The sequence below is a fragment of the Salmo trutta genome, chromosome 19 (genome assembly GCF_901001165.1).
Source record: "Salmo trutta chromosome 19, fSalTru1.1, whole genome shotgun sequence".
In the NCBI taxonomy this organism is placed as follows: domain Eukaryota; kingdom Metazoa; phylum Chordata; class Actinopteri; order Salmoniformes; family Salmonidae; genus Salmo; species Salmo trutta.
This window is the reverse complement of record NC_042975.1, coordinates 43,913,995-43,936,181: the sequence shown is the minus strand read 5'-3', so window position 1 is coordinate 43,936,181 and position 22,187 is coordinate 43,913,995. Positions and strand designations below refer to the sequence as shown.

Here is a 22,187-nt window from a genome sequence, read left to right as displayed (position 1 = left end):
AATGGAATTGTTGCATGTTGCGTTTATATTTTTGTTCAGTTTATATCAAAATTTGATACATAGCAGGACTGTAATAGATCAAACTTGGCTGGGCATCACAGAATAAATTGTGCGATAAGGATCAGTAAATGTAAAACTAGTGAGCAGGAGCCACAGTCTGACAGACAGGAGCTCAAGGGGCGACTGACAACTCACCATATTAAATACAAGTTGGATGGGTTTAACCTTAAGGACCAAGGCTGAGAACTAAACAATATGCAGGAAGAGTGTGATTCACAGTGAACTCAATGATAAAGCTTTGTTATTGTTTTCGCGGATCAAATCCATATTTTTAACAAGAACAATGCATAGTATTGTAGTAAAAGAGATTCAAACTCCACAGAGGCAGATGGGAGCACAACACAGACACTGGAGGGCAAAAGAAGGGATAGAACATCACATCAGAAGATAAGAGTAAGAGAGGTATCATTCTGTCTGCTACAAAGGATTGTTCCTTTCTGTTATCCTGAGCATGGTATACACACAGTAACATGGTATACACACAATAACATGGTATAGCTGAATACAGCTTGAGGGAATAAACGGATCAGGAAGAACTAATTAACTCAAGACTAGGATGGGTGGAGGATAAAGATAGATGAGCAGACAAACAGGCAGACAGACAAGGCAGATAAAGGCCTGGATACTATCTAAAGACTAGGATAGTTAAACATCGCATTATATTTTCATTCCCAACCTAATAGTTTGGCTAAGGACCTCAAAGTCCTCAGTTTGGCAATCAAAGGATTTCATTGAATAAGTCTAATATAAATCAACTGCTTTGAAAACGTATTGTTTAAACAAACAATTTTTAAAATAATTATCTAGGCCATAAACGAAAGGAAGACAAGTTGACAAGTATTGTCTCTCTGCTGCCTTTATCTTATCTTTCAAGTCTGATTTTCATTACTACTGTATGTTTCCCAATTACAAGAAATGATCAAGGGTATTTTCTATATTCCCTCTTTTTCCTCTTTTTCCTTCTCAGTAATGATACATTTTAATACATACATGTATAGAATGTATATTCTTTGAGTTAAAATATAAGCAGTGACATAAAGAACACAAAATATATGACAAAACACATCAATAAAAATAAATACTCTGTACTTGTATATATGCAATAGTAAACATGTTCAGAAGAAATATTCCACAAACAAGGAGGGCACTCAAAGAACAACATCTTGGTGCAGTTGTGTGTCTTAATTAAAGCACACACTTTGCAGTGTTCATCTTTTTCTATCTTTTCAACCATTGTCTGTTGGAAAGACAACATAGATAGATCCATGACTAAGTCCTGTTCAATAACAGTCTGCTGAATCTGTTCAGTGTTGTCTGTGTATTGTTGCTCTTGACCATCCCTCTATTGGCACCAGATCTGGTTTCATTCACTGAGTTGTAGGTTTCTGGTTTCACCCCATTTTCCTAAGAATTGGCACGATTAAACCTCGGTCACTCCTCCACCAGCCACAAGCTGCTCTATTGCACAACTCCCAAGATACAGTATATATATATATATTTAATGTAATTTAGACATTTTCGACCCAGTGGGGACTGGGCCACTTCAGTTGAAACGACCAAACATATTGATAAATTGATAAAGTGCATTGGAATGCCCTCTGGGGCTATGGATAGTGTTCGTTGTCATAGCTGAATGGTGGGGTGTCACTATAGTTGTTTCTATTCTGGTTCTGCATGCATTATGGATTTTGTAAATGACAGCCTTGAGTCAGACCAGGACTCATTGCACTTCCTTAACTTCTGTAATGCTCTATACCACAAGCATCAAATGAGCCATCTGATTACAGTGGATCATGGTAAATAATGATATCTAAGCATTATATAAAAACTTGGCACATAATTACAAATGGTATTGGATGAGGATTAGGTTGACCAAAAATGGGACTATTTATGAGTTAACCAATCAAATTATTTATCCTATAATCTATAGAAAGTGCACTATTTCAATATTTTATTCATAATCTATGCCAATAGGGACACTCTGTCAATCAGAATTCCCCTCTTTATCGCTCTACCTTTCATTTCCCCTTCACAAAACTATGGCTGGCCCAATGCTGGTTTCCTCCTCCCCTCCATTCCTCGTATCCTGCTGTCAGACCTGGGTCTCCAGGCCGCTGAGTTTGGGGGTCAGGATGCGAGGAGTGACCCCAGAGTTGAGGTCCCTCTCAAACTCCAGTAGCTGACCCATGAAGTTGAGGTTGGGAGACACCACAGGACGACGGCCACGCACATACTTGTAGGCATCAGTCATGGTCATAAGGGTGTGCTTCATCAGGTAGGCGATGACGATGGTTGCCGAACGGGACACGCCCGCTTGACAGTGAATCAACACTCCTCGCCCACTCTGGTGAGCCTCCTCTGTGGATGAAAATAGGTGGCTATCAGATTCCTGTCAAGGATGATCACTGGAATTCATCTATTCCACAGCTTTTTCTGGATCTGACTCTCCAGTTCTCCCATCTTCCCTTTTGATCCATTTATAGCTCCCTAAATGTCTCTCCAGTCAAAAACTTCGGAGAACGAGATCAGAGGAAAGACTTCACATACAAATCATCATGATCCTCTCCTTATCTCAGTGCTAAAATACTTCTAAGCTCAGACAGATAAAGACTGAAAGACAGGAATGGGGAGAGTGGGTGCGATAGAAAATGAAGGTAGATCAGGAGTGTCAAACATATGGCCCGCGGGCCGGATCCGGTCCAGCAAAGGGGTCCAATACGGCCAGCAGGTGTTTTGAGTTTTAAAAAAAATCTACAGTTTATACATGTACAGTGCCTTCAGAAAGTATTCACACCCCTTGACTTATTGCACATTTTGTTGTGTTGCAGACAGAATTCAAAATGGATTAAATAAATAAAAATGTTCACCCATCTACACACAATACCCTACAATGACAAAGTGAAAACATGTTTTTAGATATTTTTGCAAATTTATTGAAAAATTAATACAGAAATATCTCATTTACATAAGTATTCACACCCCTGAGTCAATACTTTGCAGAAGCACCTTTGGCAGCGATTACAGCTGTGAGTCTTTTTGGATAAGTCTCTAAGAGCTTTCCACACCTGGATTGTGCAACATTTGCCCATTGTTCTTTTAAAAATGATTCAAGTTCTGACAAATTGGTTGTTGATCATTGCTAGACAACCATTTTCAGGTCTTGCCATAGATTTTCAAGTAGATTTAAGTGAAAACTGTAACTCGGCCACTCAGGAACATTCACTCTCTTCTTGGTAAGCAACTCCAGTGTAGATTTCTTTTTAGGTTAATATCCTGCTGAAATGTGAATTCATCGATGACAAGCATACCCATAACATGATGCAGCCACTATGCTTGAAAATATGGAAAGTGGTACCCAGCAATGTGCTGTATTGGATTTGCCCCAAACATAACACCTTATATTCAGGACAAAAAGTGAATTGCTTTGCCACATTTTTTTTATTGCCTTGTTGCAAACAGGATGCATGTTTTGGGATATTTTTTATTCTGTACAGGCTTCTTTCTTTTCACTCTGTCACTTAGGTTAGTATTGTGGAGTAACTACAATGCTGTTGATCCATCCTCAGTTTTCTTCTATCACAACCATTAAACTCTGTAATTGTTTTAAAGTCACCATTGACCTCATGGTGAAATCCCTGAGCGATTTCCTTCCTCTACGGCAACTTCGAAGGACGCCTGTATCTTTGTAGTGACTGGGTGTATTGATACACCACCTAAAGTGTAATTAATAACTTCATCATGCTCAAAGGGATATTCAATGTCTGCTTTTTTAAATTTTTTTACCCATCTACCAATAGGTGCCCTTCTTTGCGTGGCATTGGTAAACCTCCCTGGTCTGAGGTAGTCATAAAAAAACATTTTTAAACACTATTATTGCACACAGAGGGAGTCCATGAAACTTATTATGTGACTTGTTAAGCAACTTTTACTCCTGAACTTTAGGGTTGCCATAACAAAGGTGTTGAATACTTATTGACCCTATAGATTTACATTTTTTATTCATTTAAAAAAATGTAGAAAAACATAACTCTACTTTGACATTATCGGGTATTGTGCATTGGCCGGTGATAAAAAAAAGTTTCAATTTAATAAATGTTTAATTTTGGCTGTAGCACAACAAAATGGGTGTGTGTTGGGGGGGCGAACTCAATATACTTTAAAATGACTAAAACCAAATCGAAACTTTGGAGAAATTATAATGGACCCTACAATACAAATCAAATCAAATTTTATTTGTCACATACACATGGTTAGCAGATGTTAATGCGAGTGTAGCGAAATGCTTGTGCTTCTAGTTCTGACAGTGCAGTAATATCTAACAAGTAATCTAACAATTCCCCAACAACTACCTAATACACACAAATCTAAAGGGGTGAACGAGAATATGAACATGTAAGTACAGTTGAAGTCGGAAGTTTACATACACCTTAGCCCAATACATTTAAACTCAGTTTTTCACAATTCCTGACATTTAATCCCAGTAAAAATTCATTCTTAGGTCAGTTAGGATCACCACTTTATTTTAAGAATGTGAAATGTCAGAATAATAGTAGAGAGAATTATTTATTTCAACTTTTATTTCTTTCATCACATTCCCAGTGGGTCAGAAGTTTACATACACTCAATTAGTATTTGGTAGCATTGCCTTTAAATTGTTTAACTTGGGTCAAACATTTCGGGTCGCCTTCCACAAGCTTCCCACAATAAGTTGGGTGAATTTTGGCCCATTCCTCCTGACAGAGCTGGTGTAAGTGAGTCAGGTTTGTAGGCCTCCTTGCTCGCACACGCTTATTCAGTTCTGCCCACAAATTTTCTATTGGATGTAGGTCAGGGCTTTGAGATGGCCACTCCAATACCTTGACTTTGTTGTTCTTAAGTTATTTTGCCACAACTTTGGAAGTATGCTTGGGGTCATTGTCCACTTGGAAGACCCATTTGCGACCAAGCTTTAACTTCCTGATGTCTTGAGATGTTGCTTCAATATACCCACATAATTTTACTTCTTCATGATGCCATCTATTTTGTGAAGTGCACCAGTCCCTCCTGCAGCAAAGCACCCCCACAACATGATGCTGCCACCCCCGTGCTTCACGGTTGGGATGGTGTTCTTCGGCTTGCAAGTCTCCCCCTTTTTCCTCCCAACATAACGATGGTCATAATGGCCAAACAGTTCTATTTTTGTTTCATCAGACCAGAGGACATTTCTCTTTGTCCCCATGTGCAGTTGCAAACCGTAGTCTGGCTTTTTTATGTCGGTTTTGGAGCAGTGGCTTCTCCTTGCTGAGCGGCCTTTCAGGCTATGTCGATATCGGACCCGTTTTACTGTGGATATAGATACTTTTGTACCTGTTTTCTCCAGCATCTTCACAAGACCCCTGCTGTTGTTCTGGGATTGATTTGCACTTTTTGCTCCAAAGTACGTTCATCTCTCGGAGACAGAATGCGTCTCCTTCCTGAGCGGTATGACGGCTGCGTGGTCCCATGGTGTTTATACTTGCGTACTATTGTTTGTACAGATGAACGTGGTTCCTTCAGGTGTTTGGATATTGCTCCCAAGAATGAACCAGACTTGTGGACGTTTACAATTTGTTTTCTGAGGACTTGGTTGATTTCTTTAGATTTTCCCATGATGTCAAGCAAAGAGGCACTGAGTTTGAAGGTTGGCCTTGAAATATATCCACAGGTACACCACCAATTGACTCAAATTATGTCAATTAGCCTATCAGAAACTTCTAAAGCCATGACATCATTTTCTGGAATTTTCCAAGCTGTTTAAAGGCACAGTCAATTAAGTGTATGTAAACTTCTGACCAACTGGAATTGTGATACAGTGAATAATAAGTGAAATAATCTGTCTGTAAACAATTGTTGGAAAAATGACTTGTGTCATGCACAAAGTAGATGTCCTAAACGACTTGCCAAAACTATAGTTTCTTAACAAGAAACGTGTGGAGTGATTGAAAAACAAGTTTTAATGACTCAACCTAAGTGTATGTAAACTTCCGACTTCAACTGTATATGGATGAGTGATGGCGACACAGTTTCTTGATTGTGTCAGGCTTGCTAATAATCACCGAAATGAAAGGTAGACAGTCAGGGAGCATAGAATATTCCCCAAACTACAGATAGAAGACCAGTCCCTGGGGCAAAATGAGTTTGACACCCCTTAGGTAGATACTGCTCAACTCACCGATGAACTCAAACACCTCCTCAAAGTACTGTCGTAGGTTCTGCTTGCTGTTGTCGGTAGCCGGCAGCCGTTTGTAGCGTACCAGGCCGGAGCCGAGGTGGTAGAGGGGCAGGTGAGTGGTGACGTTGACCACGTAGCCGATGTTGAGACGCAGCAGCAGGTCCAGGTCCTGGGCGTCCCTCTCGTTGCCCAGGAAGAGGAAGGGTAGGATGGGGCTGACCACCGCATTCTCCACATCAGGGGTCATCCCATTCTCATCTGACAAGGAAGCCGGTAGCGAGGAGGAGAGCGGCAGAGTGAGGTGCACTGGGAGAGGACAACACAACACAGTGAGAGATTGCTGTTAGAAAGGACAATTGAATTTGATTTGGATCACTGACAGGCATTCACCCTGAAGTATACCAGAGTTAGACACAGAGAAAATAAATCAAGCATCAGAGATAGAAAGAGTTATGAAGAGATGTGTGAATGACGGAGAGACAATGAAAGTGTACAATATATCTCATTTATGGTTCTTGTTGAGTAGGAGTATCATTGCCATTCACTTTACTCCTGCAGAGCAAAGAAGTTTGCAGCTCTGAGGAACTGCTAATGCTTTCATCATTTCATACATGTTCTCCTAACAGGAGGGAAACGTACAGACATGAAAAAGCTTCTGAAACTTGTGATTCTTTATACTATACTGTATGTCATCAACAGATCCTGCAGTCACTTAACAGAGTGGAGGAGGCTACAGTTATGTAACTATTAAGAAAAGAGAATAAATCTTAGCTTTTTGGGCTTTGTCATTTAAATGAGAACAGCTTAATCTCCCACCGACAGGGTTCAGTGTCAGCGACTCAATTTCCCCGGGAATTGTTTTAATTAATTCAGCTATTCTAATCTCCCGCTCTTATCAGCTCTCTTTGCGTTCCAATCACCATCCCTCCATTTCGCTCCTCTCTGTCCCTTTTTACGCTGGAGCCCAGACTATAATTAAGTCATTATCCTCGGGTTCCTTTTAAACAACCAACATGTTAGAATAACATATAAAATGAGATTGGCAGGAAAGGAAGTAGATTTAAAAGGTAGGCGAGGGAAGCATGGAGAAAGAGAGACAGTCAAGAAAATAAGAATAGGATGAAAGAGATTTTCTCCCAAAAATTGTAATTTATGCAGTCAGACAGTAAAGCTGGTCTCTCAATTGGGGATTTTTTTTCTGTAACTATCTGTGTCAAAAAAGTCCCCCACCAAAAATCTGCAGAAGTATAGCCTAAGAGACTGAAACAAAAAACAGTGTATAATGTTTGGCCTTACCTCTGCCGCTATCTTCGTCCTGCTCTCTGTTGAGCGAGTTTAGGACCAGGTGGAGGGACTGGGCGGAGGGGAGGGAATGGCGTCCGTCTGCATCTCTCTGTCTGGGTTTGGGTTTGAGGAGAGTGCTGGGAGCTGACGGTGGGGGTGAGAAGGAGGGAGGGGATTGGGGAGAGGGGGTGCGGGGGGAAGGGGTGCGAGGGTATGTAATATTGCCTTCCTGCCCCATGCCATCCACCTTTCCTGACTCCCCACCTTTGTTCCAGAGCCTCTTTAGGGAGTCCTGGTCTGGATCTCGCCCAGGCCCAGACCCAATAAAATCTAGGACGGCCATCTTGCCCTGCTGAAGACGGCGTCGGCCAGCGTGGTCTGTTATCTGATTCCGGGTGAACTCCAATAGGTTCCTACAGTCCAGGGTGACAGGGCTGGTTCCGTTGCTGCTGTTTTGGTTCTGACCCACACTTGTCTTCCCCACTCCCATACCCATCCCTGCACAGCTCTGCTGGTTCTGTTGGGTTTTAGACCTGGTCATCTTTTTCGCCAGGTCCTCGGGCCAGATTGTGCGCACTCTGTAATCATCATCATCAGCGGGGAATACTCCCATGGGGGGCCCTGCCCCTACACCCCTGCCCATCCCAGGGGGCTTGCCGCCCCGACGGGGGTTGAAGGTGACAACTATAGGGTCGCTGCTACAATAGCTGCAGGTAGAGCTGCCGGCCTGACTGGCTTTGGGGTTGCAGCCACTCACACAACTCTGTAAGGCTCGCAGTGGGGCTGAGGAGGATAGTGGGGTACAGGGCAGACATCCCCCCACCAGTTTTTTGCGGAATGCAGCAGGACTCTCAAAGGCGCCAGCCTCCCCGGAGCAGGAGGCACATCTCAGGGGTCTGAGCAAGCCCGTGCGGCAGTCCGACACAGTGCTGTTGGAGGATGAGGTGTTGGTGGTGGAGGCTGTGGACAAACATCCCCCAAGAGTTCTTAATCCCATTGCTGCGCCCCCTCTGTGGTTCACACCTACAACCCCGTGGCCGTGGCCACAGGAGAAAGAGGAAGACGGACTCCCCCTACCCCTCTGGCAGCCAGCAGAACGTCCCCTGCCCCCCCTGCAGCGGACCAGCTTCCAGCAGCCACAGCTGAAGGGATGTGAGAAGTCGATGGTACAGGTGTGGTCTGGGCTGGGGAAACCCCCACGGGAGGAACAGGGAGAGAGGGGTAGGCCGTGGAGGATCTGAGGAAGATGGTCCCTGCCGCGGGATGGACAAGGCTGGTTGAGGGGTTGCTGAAACGAGGTAGGAGCACGGGGGTGGTGGGAGGGAGGGGGGACAGGGTAGTGGGAGTTTAGAACTGCGGCATGGGGCACAGGGACAGAGTTGTGGTGGCCGGGCAGGCTGTGGGGGTTGGGGTTTTGATGGACAGGTCCCAGTTTGGAATTCTCTTTGTTACCCACGTAGGGCACTTCCCGGGCACCTCTGGGGGGGAAGCTGGCAGAGCAGACTTTGGAGGACACGTTCTGCACCTTCTCTCTTCTGGACTTGGACTGCTGTCTCTGAGATGGGACAAACTCTAAGACTCCTCCCGGGGATACAGCCAGATGATTCTGATGGTGACTGCCTGGTGAGGCCTGTCTCTGGTTCTGTGGATGGTTTTGGAGTTGCTGCGCTGCTCCTCCAGGCTTCCCTGATGTTCCTCCAGTGTTTTTCTCCCCGTATCCTGGATCCAAGCGCAACGAAACCCTTTTTTTGCTCCCTTTCACACTCCCACTGCGAACTAAAGAGCTGCTCTGCCCCCCTCCTTTTGTTCCTTTGTTCACAGATAACTTGATGTCGATGGTATGTGTGTGTTGGTGTGGTCTAGGGCCAAGAGTCACTGTCCCGTTGCTGTGACAGTGGCTAGGGGTGTGTCTGGTACCCTCTGAGACAATGGCCTTGTCGACCTTGGTTTTCTGCAGATGGGATGATGATCTGCGCTTGCATTCCAAAGACAGTGAGTTCGAGGAGGGAGGATTGGGGTAAGACTGAGGAGGGTGGGGATGAGAAGGGCGGGAGAGAAGTTTGTTGCTATGGGCCGTTATATGGGAGTGGGGCTGTGGGGAGGACCCAGGTAGGGCCAAGTTTTTAGGGCGCTGAATAACCACTATGCGCTCGTCAAGAGGGAGTGGAGGCATCTGGGTCTACGCAAAGCTGTGTGTGTGTGTAAGAGATAGGGGAGAAATAAACAGAGAAACAATGTCAAGATTGTATTCAGAAAACATTTTCAAATTACTGTTGGCATCAACATCATCACATTTTTTGAATTTGAAGCCACATTTACATCACATCTGTCCTACGCCAGAGTAATGACCAGTGGAACAACCAAGCTATGTAACTACCTTGCAACAGGTATGGAGTATGGAGTTATGGACAATTCCCACGTTTGCTCTTGCTTTTATCTTGAACAAAACGCTCTTTGGGCAATACTATGAAACAGTCTCTATACATACCTAGTACACAAGGTATTTACATGTGTTATTCCCTTATAGATAACACATAATAAAGCCATTTAATGTAAATTGTTGCAGAGTTCGAATTCAAGAAGAAGACATCCCCGTGACTATTACTTGACTACTGCTGCCGACCACCGTAGTGAGCGATCAGAAGAATATGCAAAGCATATTTAATATACATATATAATCCATTGGATTTGGAAAGAAAATACAGCAAACAGACAGTAATGAAATCAAAACCAAAAGACCAAAATACAGCCTTTATGGTTTTGCCAAAACAGGGCAGAGACCACTGTTTTAAGAACACTTTGTTGAAATTGAAGTTAGCTCAATCGAATGGTTGAAGAAATGAGGTAGAACCAAATAAATAAGACAAATATATCTCCCTGTTAGAGAAGGCCCTTTACCATAGCAAAACAGACTAGAGAGCTGGCTGTTACTGCCACAGGCACTGAATGACCATCGATGTACGTGTCGTAACCTATAAATAAGCACTTCGTCATGAAATACTTGAATACAGACTGGAGGAGAGAGGACATTTTGGGCAAAGCTTTAGATATTGTATTATTATTATCATGTTATTCTACCCTTTAAATAAAGACAGTAAAATTGATGCCTAATTCTCATTGGTACTAAAGACTTTTGTCATCTACTAAGCGCTACTTACGATGACAAAACCCATTAATGAGCTTTTTTTGTTGCATTAAAGAAGATTCTCTGGGACAGGGCAGTACAGAGAGATAACAAGAGAGAGAGAAAGGTTGGGAGAGAAATAGAGAGATGGGACGACAGCGATATAAAGACAGAATATGACGTGACAGGGTAGACCACAGACTAGACAGGAGGAAGATACATGGCAAAAGGCACTGATGATTATTCACTCCCAAGCAACACACATAGTGACCCATAGACAAAGCACACCATGCTTGCGTTTTCCACATGCATACGTCCACGCACAGAGCTTGGTGATGGCATCCTCATCCTTTTCCCTTTTTCAGCCTTGCCTTCGTAGCCTGTGGTGGAGGGGGGTGGGGTTACATTGACCCAGTTTTGTCATGGTGGAAGTCAACATCACTCTGATCACTTTTCACTCACACATTGTAAACACCTCATCAGCACATACATCAACACAGTGTAGCGGTGTATTGGTCCTTTTTAATCATACTGTCAAAAGAACAGTCAGACCAAAAACACAGTGCAAATCACAAAAAACATACTTAAGCAAATGCTTGCAGCAAGCGATGCCTCTAGAGATCATTGTCATCATCATCATTGTTCATGAGTGCCATTCTGACCATTACTGTCACCATATCTACAATTGCAGCCAGTAGTCCTACATACATTGTGTGAAAAGATGTTCTGAATGTGGAGGCTTGATAAAGGGTGTAAAAGTAATGTTTTTGCTACAGAATAAGAACATAGGCTTACCTCTAATAGATACAACGCTTCGGATGTGCAGAAGACAGACTTCCACCCGCTATACCATTATGTGATCATTTTTAAGGGCGATAGAATGGCTAGAACATTTTTGAAATTCTGTCCCTGAATGTCACAAAGGTGAATGTAGAGAGGTGACCTGATGATTAGTCTCACTCTGAAGTAGAGGACCATGTTGGATTCACAAGGCACTGTCTGTCTTTTTAGGATCTTTCACCACATACGGTGCATTCAGAAAGTATTCAGACCCCTTCCTTTTTTTCCACATGTTGTTACGTTACAGCCTTATTATAAAATGGATTAAATAAATATTTTCCTCATCAATCTACACACAATACCCCATAACGACAAAGCGAAAACCGATTTTTAGATTTTTTTGCAAAAACAAAAAAACAGAAATGCCTTATTTACATTAGTATTCCGGACCTTTGCTATGAGACTCGAAATTGAGCTCAGATGCATCCTGTTTCCATTGATCATTCTTGAGATGTTTCTACAACTTGAATGGAGTCCACCTGTGGAAAAATTCTATTGACTGGACATGATTTGGAAAGGCACACACCTGTCCTTATAAGGTTGACAGTGCATGTCAGAGCAAAAACCAAGCCATGAGGTTGAAGGAATTGTCCGTAGAGCTCCGAGACAGGATAGTGTCGAGGCACTGATCTGGGGAAGGGTACCAAAACATTTCTGCAGCATTGAAGGTCCCCAAGAACACAGTGGCCTCCATCAATCTTAAATGGAAGAAGTTTGGAACCAACAAGACTCTTCCTAGGGCTGGCCGCCCGGTCAAACAGAGCAATCGTGGGAGAAGGGCCTTGGTCAGGGAAGTGACCAATAACTCAATGGTCACTATAACAGAGTTCCAGAAGGACAACCATCTCTGCAGCACTCCACCAATCAGGCCTTTATGGTAGAGTGGCCAGACCATTGGTCATCCTTGAGATGTTTCTACAACTTAATTGGAGGCCACCTGTGGTAAATTCAATTGATTGGATATGATTTGGAAAGGCACACACCTGTCATATATAGGGTCCCACAGTTGACAGTTGTCCGTAGAGCTCAGAAAAAGGATTGTGTAGAGGCACAGATCTGGGGAAGGGTACTAAAACATTTTTCTTCATTGAAGGTCCCCATGAACACAGTGACCTCCATCATTCTTAAATGGAAGAAGTTTGGAACCACCCGGCCAAACTGCGCAATTGGGGGAGAAGGGCTTTGGTCAGAGAGTTGACCAAGAACCAGATGGTTACTCTGACAAAGCTCCAGAGTTCCTCTGTGGAGATGGGGGAAACTTCCAGAAGAACAACCATCTCTGCAGCACTCCACCAATCAGGCCTGTATGGTAGAGTGGCCAGATGGAAGCCACTCCTCAGTAAAAGGCACATGACAGCCCGCTTAGAGTTTGCCAAAAGGCACCTAAAGGACTCTCAGACCATGAGAAACAAGATTCTCTGGTCTGATGAAACCAAGATTGAACTCTTTGGCCTGAATGCCAATCGTCACGCCTGGAGGAAACCTAGCACCATCTCTACGGTGAAGCATGGTGGTGGCAGCATCATGCTGTGGGGATGTTTTTCAGCAGCAAGGACTGGGAGACTAATCAGGATTGAGGGAAAGATGAACGGAGCAAAGTACAGAGAGATCCTTGATGAAAACCTGTTCCAGAGCACTCAGGACCTCAGACTGGGGCGAAGGTTCACCTTCCAATAGGACAACGACTCTAAGCACACAGCCAAGACAACACAGGAATGGTTTCGTGATAAGTGCCTGAATGTCCTTGAGTGGCCAGGCAGAGCCCGGACTCTAACCATTTCTAACATCTCTGGAGAGACCTAAAACTATCTGTGCATCAAGGGCTGTAATCGCTGCCCAAGGTGCTTCAACAAAGTACTGAGTAAAGGGTCTGAATATTTATGGAAATGTGATATTTCTGGGAGTTTTTTGTAATACATTTTAATCTAAAAACGAGTTTTTGCTTTGTTATTATGGTGTGTAGATTGATGAGGTGTAAAAAAAAAATATTTAATCAATTTTAGAATAAGGCTGTAACAACAAAATGTGGAAAAAGTCAAGGGGTCTGAATTCTTTCAGAATGCACTGTATCATCTGTTGTGGCACATCAGTCTACTGCTGAAATGATCTGAAATTGTGAGGCCTATTTGAAGCCTTCCGTGACCTCTGGTCACCTATCTACACGTTCACACAAAGACCTACCTGCAATACTATTTATCCCTGTTTGCTGTGGACAAATAACGGCATGCTGCGCCTGCAAGGTAAGGAGAATAATAACAACGGGCATTGGTGGAAAAAAAACATAATACATTTACTGCTAATAACAGAGGAGGACAATAACTTTAATAAGGTGGAATCATACGGGAATGAAATTATTTTGCGCATTGTCGCACATCATTACGCTTAGGGTCCCGTCTCTCTGTGAATGACAGGGAAGAAGAAGCAGTCTCCTCTCCATGGGCGGCGTTTTATGTTTGCCCTTTGTTCGCATATAGGATATAGATATGCTGAAATGATTAGACCTAGGCTATATAAAAATAGCCAAAATTAGAATACATACTAGTATTGAATAGTGACTTGCAAAAACGCACATCATGTAAATAATTAATAAGAAAACCATGGTTTTAAAATATACATAAGAAATAATGGTTATGGCCTTGTAGCATGTATGTCCCACAACTCCAGCATTAGGCCATGGAAAATGAATCATCATCATCTAGTATCACTTTCACTCAGAGTCCTGATAAATAATATAACTTATTTTGGCAAAGTCTGCAGAGATTGAGGGTTGGTGGTATTATCCTCTGCTGGGCAGTTTATAAGTAATGAAGGTGAATTTAATCAAATTGATTCGTAGTGTCGCGTCAAATGGATATATAGCGTCCGGCGTCTCAGGAAAGGGAAAACTAGTTTGAGGACATCACTGTTCTTTGGAGTCTAGTCTGTGAGACCAGGCTGCATTCTAACGCATTGGCGTGTTTCTTATATGCATAAGTGTGTAACACGTAGCCATAGTGCTGGATCCTCATGTGTCAACAATAGCCTATAATATTCAGAGTAATTGTAAATCAGGCATGAGTCTTGTTCGTCAGGATACTTTAACGCCTGGTTAAAGGTTTAAAATAAACTCACTTACGTTAGGATTGACAATTCCGTTGTATCTTCATGCTCTCCGTGTAATATAATTATTTACATTTTCATTGATGTTGTCCAGACATTTCTTTGGTTAACGGTATCCTCTTCTACACTGGAGGACCTATCATATTTTGCGGATCCGTTTTCCGTGCAAGAATAAGCTTGCATATAAAAATAGAGGACCTACGACACTAAGCATCTATTATTGATAATAAAAAAGAAATAAAAAAACACCACTATAAAAAGTGCTTACACCACACCAGTGTCAGTGCTTGTGCATGTGTCAATGTGCTCTCGGATGTATATGTGAATGAGAGCGAGGAAGACACTAAGACAGACGGTGCTGTATGGAGGTGGGGTCTGTGGTCTGTGCAGTGGATGACATCATTCCAGACCAATGGCAAGCAAAATGTTGTAAGGCAGCCAGCAAATTAAGCTTCGTTTTGAGCACGTGTGCAGTATAAAGTGGTATTCTCCAATGTCATTCGACGGGGTGGGAGGCGGTGATAACAGTGGTAGGTAGGCCTATTACAAGCCAGCGTTGTGCTGAAATTATGTAACAGTGAAAGCTTGAATAAAATCGATTGTGTCATTGTAGTTATAGAACTAGAACATTTAGTTTCAGCCATTGTTCAACCTCTTCTTGACCTAGCCTACATAACCTACAAATAAGGCCTGTGTCTATCAGACACAAATACACACACATACAGCATGAAGGGTGTTATTTTTAGTTTTTTTTACGATATACAGTCAGGTCCCAAATTTTTGGCACCCTTGAAAAAGATTAGCAAAAAAGATTGTATAAAATAAATATTACAAATACTGAGCTATATTGTTAGCACAAAAAAAGCACAATAATATTATTTTATACTAATACAATTGCTCAGAGAAAGAGATTTTGTTTAAGAAGTGATACTATTTTTCAAAAAAATATATGGGTCAAAATTATTGGCACCCATGTTTCAATACATCAGCTTGCGAGGATAATGGTACTGAGCCTTTAACATTTTTTTTAATGATATTGGAGAACACATTGGGAGGGATCTTAGACCATTCCTCCATACAGAATCTGTCCAGATCCTTGATATCCTTCGTCTGCGCATATGGACTGCCCTCTTCAGTTCAAACCTATTTTTCCAATGGGGTTCAAGTCCGGAGACGGAGATGGCCATTGCAAGATTATGATTTTGTGGTCAATTAACAATTTCTTTATGAATTGTAATGTGTGCTTTGGGTTATTGTCTTGCAGCCCAGGTTCAGCCTCCTAACAGAGGCAACCATGTTTTTGGCTCAAATGTCCTGGTACTGGGTAAAGTTCATGATGCCGTTGACCTTAACAAAGGCCCCAGGACCAGTGGAAGCAAAATAGTTCCATAACATCAAAGAAGGTCTACATCTGTTGTATTCGGGCGCACGTGACAAATAAACTTTGATTTGATCCACCACCATATTTTACAGTAGGTATGGGGTTATTTTCTGTTTATGCATCCTTATTTCGATGCCAAACCCACCACCAGTGTGTGTGGTCAAAGAGATTTATTTTCATGTCATCTGACCATAGCACCGGTTCCAATTCAAGTACCAGTGCCGTTTAGAAAACTCCAGGCGTTTACATTTGTTGGATGACATGAAAATAGAGCTCTTTGGCCACGCACACCAGTGATGGGTTTGGCGTCGAAATAAGGACACATAAGCAGAAAATACCCCCATTTAGACAAAATATTGATGTCATCCCTCATTATGAAGAACAATGTTCATGCCTCTCTGTGTGTGTGTGTGTGTCATTTGTGTGTGTGTAAGAGAGAGAGACAGAGAGAGTGAGGAGGGTGGGGACGTGAGAGTCATTTATAATGAAGTCTGACAACTTTAGTCATTGATGTCATGATCTTGACAACACAGGCATAGCCTACGTGATTCTATGAGTTGTTGAACATTGTGTTACAACACTAACTCACACCTGAAAAATGATGTAATTAATTTCCCAGCCCCGAGCTTCAGAAATAATGCCTTTGGAAAGTATTTAGACTTTTTCTAAAAAATGTAACTTACAGCCTTATTCTAAAATGTATTAAATCGTTTTTTTTCACGCATCAATCTACATACAATAACTCATAACGACAAAGCCAAAACAGGTTTATAGAATGTTTGCTAACTTGTAAAAAATATCACATTTACATAAGTATTCAGACCCTTTACTCAGTACTTTGTTGAAGCACCTTTGGCAGCGATTACAGCATCGAGTCTTCTTGGGTATGACACTACAAGCTTGGCACACCTGTATTTGGGGAGTTTCTCCCATTCTTTCCCACAGATCCTCTCAAGCTCTGTCAGGTTGGATGGGGAGTGTTGCTGCAAAGCTTTTTTCAGGTCTCTGCAGAGATGTTCGATCGGGTTCAAGTACGAGCTCTGGCTGGGCCACTCAAGGACATTCAGAGACTTGTCCCGAAGCCACTCCTGCGTTGTTCCGTTGGAAGGTGAACCTTTGCCCCAGTCTGAGGTCCTGAGAGCTCTGGAGCAGGTTTTCATCAAGGATCCCTCTGTACTTTGCTCCGTTCATCTTTCCCTCGATCCTGACTTGTCTCCCAGTACCTGCCACTGAAAAACATCCCCACAGCATGATGCTGCCATCACCATGCTTCACCTTAGGGATGGTGTCAGCTTTCCTCCAGACGTGACATGTGGCAATCAGGCCAAAGAATTCAATCTTGGTTTCATCAGACCAGAGAATCTTGTTTCTCATGGTCTGAGAGTCTTTAGGTGCCTTTTGGCAAACTCCAAGCGGGCTGTCATGTGCCTTTTACTGAGGAGTGACTTCCGCCTGGCCATTCTACCATACAGGCCTGATTGGTGGAGTACTGCAGAGATGGTTGTCCTTCTGGAAGGTTCTCCCATCTCCACAGAGGAACTCTAGAGCTCTGTCAGACCGACCATCGGGTTCTTGGTCACCTCCCTGACCAAGGCCCTTCTCCCACGATTGATCAGCTCTAGGAAGGGTCTTGGTGGTTCCAAACTTCTCCCATTTGAGAATGATGGAGGCCACTGTGTTCTTGGGGATCTTCAACACTGTATACATTTTTTGGTAACCTTCCCCAGATCTGTGCCTTAACACAATCCTGTCTCGGAGCTCTACTGACAATTCCTTTGACCTCATGGCTTGGGTTTTGCTCTAATATGCACTGTCAACTGTGGAACCTTATAGAGACAGGTGTGTGTCTTTCCAAATCTTGTCCAATCAATTGTATTTACCATAGGTGGACTCCAATCAAGTTCTAGAAACATCTCAAGGATGATCTACGGAAACAGGATACACCTGAGCTGAATTTCGAGGTCCAAATACGTATTACTTTGTTTTATTTTTTAAAATACAGTTTCAAAAATTTCTAAAAACCTGTTTTTGCTTTGCCATTATAGGGTATTGTGTGTAGATTGCAGATTTTTTTGTAATCCATTTTAGAAGACTGTAACGTAACAAAATGGGAAAAAAGTAAAGGGGTCTGAATACTTTCAGAAGGCACTGTAGGTCAACTTGTAGGCTAGTTAAAGCTTGAAATGCTGTTATTTTAAGCAATAACCAACAGAGGGCAGCAAAAACTAGTAAATGCCTGTGTTGGGGTTTCAAGATGAATTGGGGCCCTGCAATATGTGTTTATAGTGCCTTCAGAAAGTATTCATACCCCTTGACTTACTTCACATTTTGTTGTGTTACAGCCAGAATTCAAAATGGATTACTTTTTCTTCTTCTTCTTCTCACCCTTCTACACACAATACGCTAAAATGACAAAGTGAAAACACATTTTTACAAATGTATTGAAAATGAAATACAGGAATATTAACTTACTTAAGAAACATGAGTCAATACTTTGTAGAAGCACCTTTGGCAGTGATTACAGCTGTGAGTCTTTTGGGGTAAGTCTCTTAGAGCATTGCACACCTGGATTGTACAATATTTGCCCATTATTCTTAAACAAATTCTTCAAACTCTGTCAAGTTGGTGAACATTGCTCGACAGCCATTTTCAAGTCTTTCCATAGATTTTCAACCCGATATAAGTCCAAACTGTAACTAGGCCACTCTGAAACATTCAATGTCGTCTTGGTAAGCAACTCCAATGTAGATTTGGCTTTCTGTTTTAGGTTATTGTCCTGCTGAAACGTTAATTCGTCTCCCCATGTCTGTTGGAAAGCAAACTGAACCAGGTTTTTCTCTAGGATATTGCCTGTGCATATTCCGTTTATTTTATTTATTTTTTAAACTCCCTAGTCCTTACCGATGATAAGCATACCCATAACATGATGCAGCCACCACCACGCTTGAAAATATAGTGGTACGCAGTGATGTGTTGGATTTGCCCCAAACATAATGCTTTATTTTCAGGACAAAAAGCTAATTTCTTTGCCACATTTTTTGCCGTATTACTTTAGTGCCTTGTTGCAAACAGGATGCATATTTTTTATTCTGTTCCTTCTTTTCACTCTGTCAATTAGGTTATTTAGTATTGTGGAGTAACTACAATGTTGTAGATCCATCCTCAGTTCTCACATCACAACCATTAAACTCCAACCATTTTAAAATCCCCAATGGCCTCATGGTGAAATCCCTGAGAAGTTACCTTCCTCTCTGGCATCTGAGTTAGGAAGGACACCTGTATCTTTGTAGTGACTGAGTGTATTGATACATCATCTAAAGCCTAATTAGTAACTTCACCATGCTCAAAGGGATATTCAGCGTCTGCTTTTATTTTATTTACACATCTACCAATCGGTGCCCTTCTTTGCAGGACATTGGAAAAACCTCCCTGGTCTTTGTGGTGGAATCAGTTGTTGAAATTCACTACTTGATCGAGGGACCTTACAGATAACTGTATGTGTCGGTACAGAGATAGGGTAGTCATTCAAACATGGAATGAGTCCATTCAACTTAAGCGATTTGTTAAGCACATTTTTACTCCTGAACTAATTTAGGCTTGCCCAAAAGTGGTTGAATACTTGCCACAAGCCATTTCAGCTTTTTTTCTAACATTTTCTACAAACAAAATTCCACTTACCTTATGGGGTAGTGTCTAGATCAGTGACAAAAAACCCCACCATTGAATCAAATTTAAATTCAGGCTGTAACCGTGCAGAAGTAATGGTTTGTGAATACAGTGCCTTCAGAAAGAATTCAGACCCCTTGACTTTTTCCACTTTGTTAGGTTACAGCCTTATTCTAAAATTCATTCCCCCCCACCCCACCCCACCCACACAATACCCCATGACAAAGCAAAAACTGAAATATCACATTTACATAAGTATTCAGACCCTGTGCTCAGTACTTTGTTGAAGCAACTTTGGCATTGATTACAGAATCAAGTCTTCTTGGGTATGACACTACAAGCTTGGAACCTCTCAAGCTCTGTCAGGTTGGATGGGGAGCGTCGCTGCACAGCTATTTTCAGGCCTTTTCTGAGATTTTCGATCGGGTTCAAGTCCAGGCTCTGGCTGGGCCCTCAAGGACATTCAGAGACTTGTCCTGAAGACCCTCCATTGTCTTGGCTGTGTGCTTAGGGTCGCTGTTGTGTTGGAAGGATATTCTTCGCCCCAATCTGAGGTCCTGAGCAGGTTTTCATCAAGGATCGCTCTGTACTTTGCTGCGTTCATCTTTCCCTCGATCCTGACTAGTCTCCCAGTCCCTGCCGCTGAAAAACATTCCCACATTATGATGCTGCCACCACGCTTCACCTTAGGGATGGTGCCAGATTTCCTCCAGATGTAACACTTGGCATTCAGGCCAACACATTCAATCTTGGTTTCATTAGATCAGAGAATCTTGTTTCTCATGGTCTGAGTCCTTTAGGTGCCTATTGGCAAACTCCAAGTGGGCTGTCATGTGCCTTTTACTGAGGAGTGGCTTCCATCTGGCCACTCTACCATAAAGGCCTGATTGGTGGAGTGCTGCAGAGATGGTTGTTCTTCTGGAAGGTTCTTCCATCTCCACAGAGGAACTCTGGAGCTATGTCAGAGTAACCATCGGGTTCTCGGTCACCTCCCTGACCAAGGCCCTTCTCCCCCGATTGTTCTGTTTCGCCGGAAGGCCAGCTCTCAGAAGAGTCTCTGTGGTTCCAAACTTCTTCCACTTAAGAATGATGGAGGCCACTGTGTTCTTGGGGACTTTCAATGCTATCTGTGCCTCGACACAATCCTGTTTCGGAGCTCTACGGACAATTCCTTTGACCTCTTGGCTTGGTTTTTGCTCTGACATGTACTGTCAACTGTGGGACCTTATATAGACAGGTGTGTGCCTTTCCAAATCATGTCCAATCAATTGAATTTACCACAGGTGGAATCCAATCAAGTTGTAGAAACATCTCAATGAGGATCAATGGAAACAGGATGCACCTGAGCAAAATGTTTCGTCTCATAGCAAAGGGTCTGAGTACTTATGTAAATAAGGTATCTTTTTTTTAATGTTTTTAATTTTCTAAAAACCTGGTTTACTTTGTCATCATGGGGTATTGTGTGTAGATTGCTGAGGATATTTTTTTATTGAATCAATTTTAGAATAAGTCCTTTCTAAAGGCACTGTACATGTACATCATTGGGTCCTACCCTTGTGTAGTTTCAGAATGTGCTTTGTTCAATTTACACATTGATTCCTGAGGTACCCAATGCCTCTTGAAGGGTGCTCGATGTAGAAATGTTTTACTTTTTCGGTGGGGGCTCACATTGAGGAGGAGTCCTGATTTGATATGGGGATGCCCATGTCACCTCGAGCTCCCCTGTTATTTGAATGATGAGCTTGGATGAACGTTTAACATAAGTGGGTTTGGGGCTGTTTCTTGAGGGCCTGAGGCTTTAATGGGACAGAAGATTTAAGGTGTTGCAGATAGAAAATGAACTGTCAGTTGCAATAGTACCTTGTTTCCTTAGCCTGGTCCCAAATCTGTTTGTGCTATATTCCCACTCCTGGTCATGGAAAACATGTTTAGCATTAGCTCTCGTTTACACAAGAGGGGGGCCTCTTGGGTTCTCAATTGAAACATGGACAATGGCTCGGCCAATGTGTACAACAGTACCGAAGCTCTTTTTAAATAATTATTGCTTGCGGTACTGTTTCGGTAACCTTGTCATCGAGGGGAAAAAAAGTAAAATACTTTTTTTTTTAACACGGGTCCCACGGGTTATGGCTCGTTTACAGAAGAGAGAGGTGCCCACCTGTTCTAATTATCATCTCAGAACACCTGTGTGTAACGGAAGACTGAATGGTGTTGTAACATAAAGCACTGGCTGGAACTGTGTTAAAACAGTACGTGCATATTTCGCATTTGTACAATTAATTTGATGTGATATGAAAGTAGATAAAACCGTATTGCAATCGAGTATCGATTCACATTCAGATGGAATATTTGGCTGTGTTGACTGCCAGAAGCACCTCTTAACATAAGGGCCTTGGACGTTAAAAGAGTAGACTAGCCTTTAGCACATCTTGGGCTAATTTGGCATATGACACGGAGTAATGGATGTAATGTTAGCATAAACAGATTGGTACCCAGGCTAATGTTTCCTGTTAGTGGCTTCTTATTTCCTTCAACCACACTGA

The 22,187-nt window shown here is 42.4% G+C and overlaps 1 protein-coding gene across 6 annotated transcripts; it reads right to left on the bottom strand.

Annotated features, from left to right (window-relative positions):
* Nucleotides 1-284: 284 nt before the first annotated feature.
* si:dkey-175m17.7 (uncharacterized) lies at nucleotides 285-14,912 on the bottom strand. 6 transcript variants are annotated; one of them, XM_029701139.1, is made up of 6 exons: nucleotides 14,614-14,912; nucleotides 13,680-13,731; nucleotides 10,947-11,038; nucleotides 7,547-9,723; nucleotides 6,251-6,556; nucleotides 285-2,418 (listed from the first exon to the last, which is right to left on the bottom strand). In XM_029701139.1, the coding sequence occupies exons 4-6, from the start codon at nucleotides 9,705-9,707 to the stop codon at nucleotides 2,153-2,155; spliced, it is 2,733 nt and encodes a 910-aa protein (XP_029556999.1). In that variant the 5' UTR covers nucleotides 9,708-9,723; nucleotides 10,947-11,038; nucleotides 13,680-13,731; nucleotides 14,614-14,912; the 3' UTR covers nucleotides 285-2,152. The 6 variants fall into 6 exon arrangements, 5 of the variants coding, with proteins under 5 accessions (XP_029556999.1, XP_029557000.1, XP_029557003.1 ...); XM_029701140.1 differs by having other exon boundaries at nucleotides 10,983-11,038; XR_003867920.1 differs by lacking the exons at nucleotides 13,680-13,731; nucleotides 14,614-14,912 and having other exon boundaries at nucleotides 285-1,464; nucleotides 2,076-2,418; nucleotides 10,947-11,444.
* Nucleotides 14,913-22,187: the final 7,275 nt, after the last annotated feature.

Excerpts from the sequence above, each read along its gene's own strand:
- si:dkey-175m17.7 (XM_029701139.1), bottom strand. The coding sequence starts at position 9,707 with ATGCCTCCACTCCCTCTTGACGAGCGCATAGTGGTTATTCAGCGCCCT. Across the intron at positions 6,557-7,546 it reads GGACGAAGATAGCGGCAGAG|TGCACCTCACTCTGCCGCTC; the intron begins GTAAGGCCAAAC and ends GTCCTCTCCCAG. Across the intron at positions 2,419-6,250 it reads GGAGGTGTTTGAGTTCATCG|AGGAGGCTCACCAGAGTGGG; the intron begins GTGAGTTGAGCA and ends TTTCATCCACAG.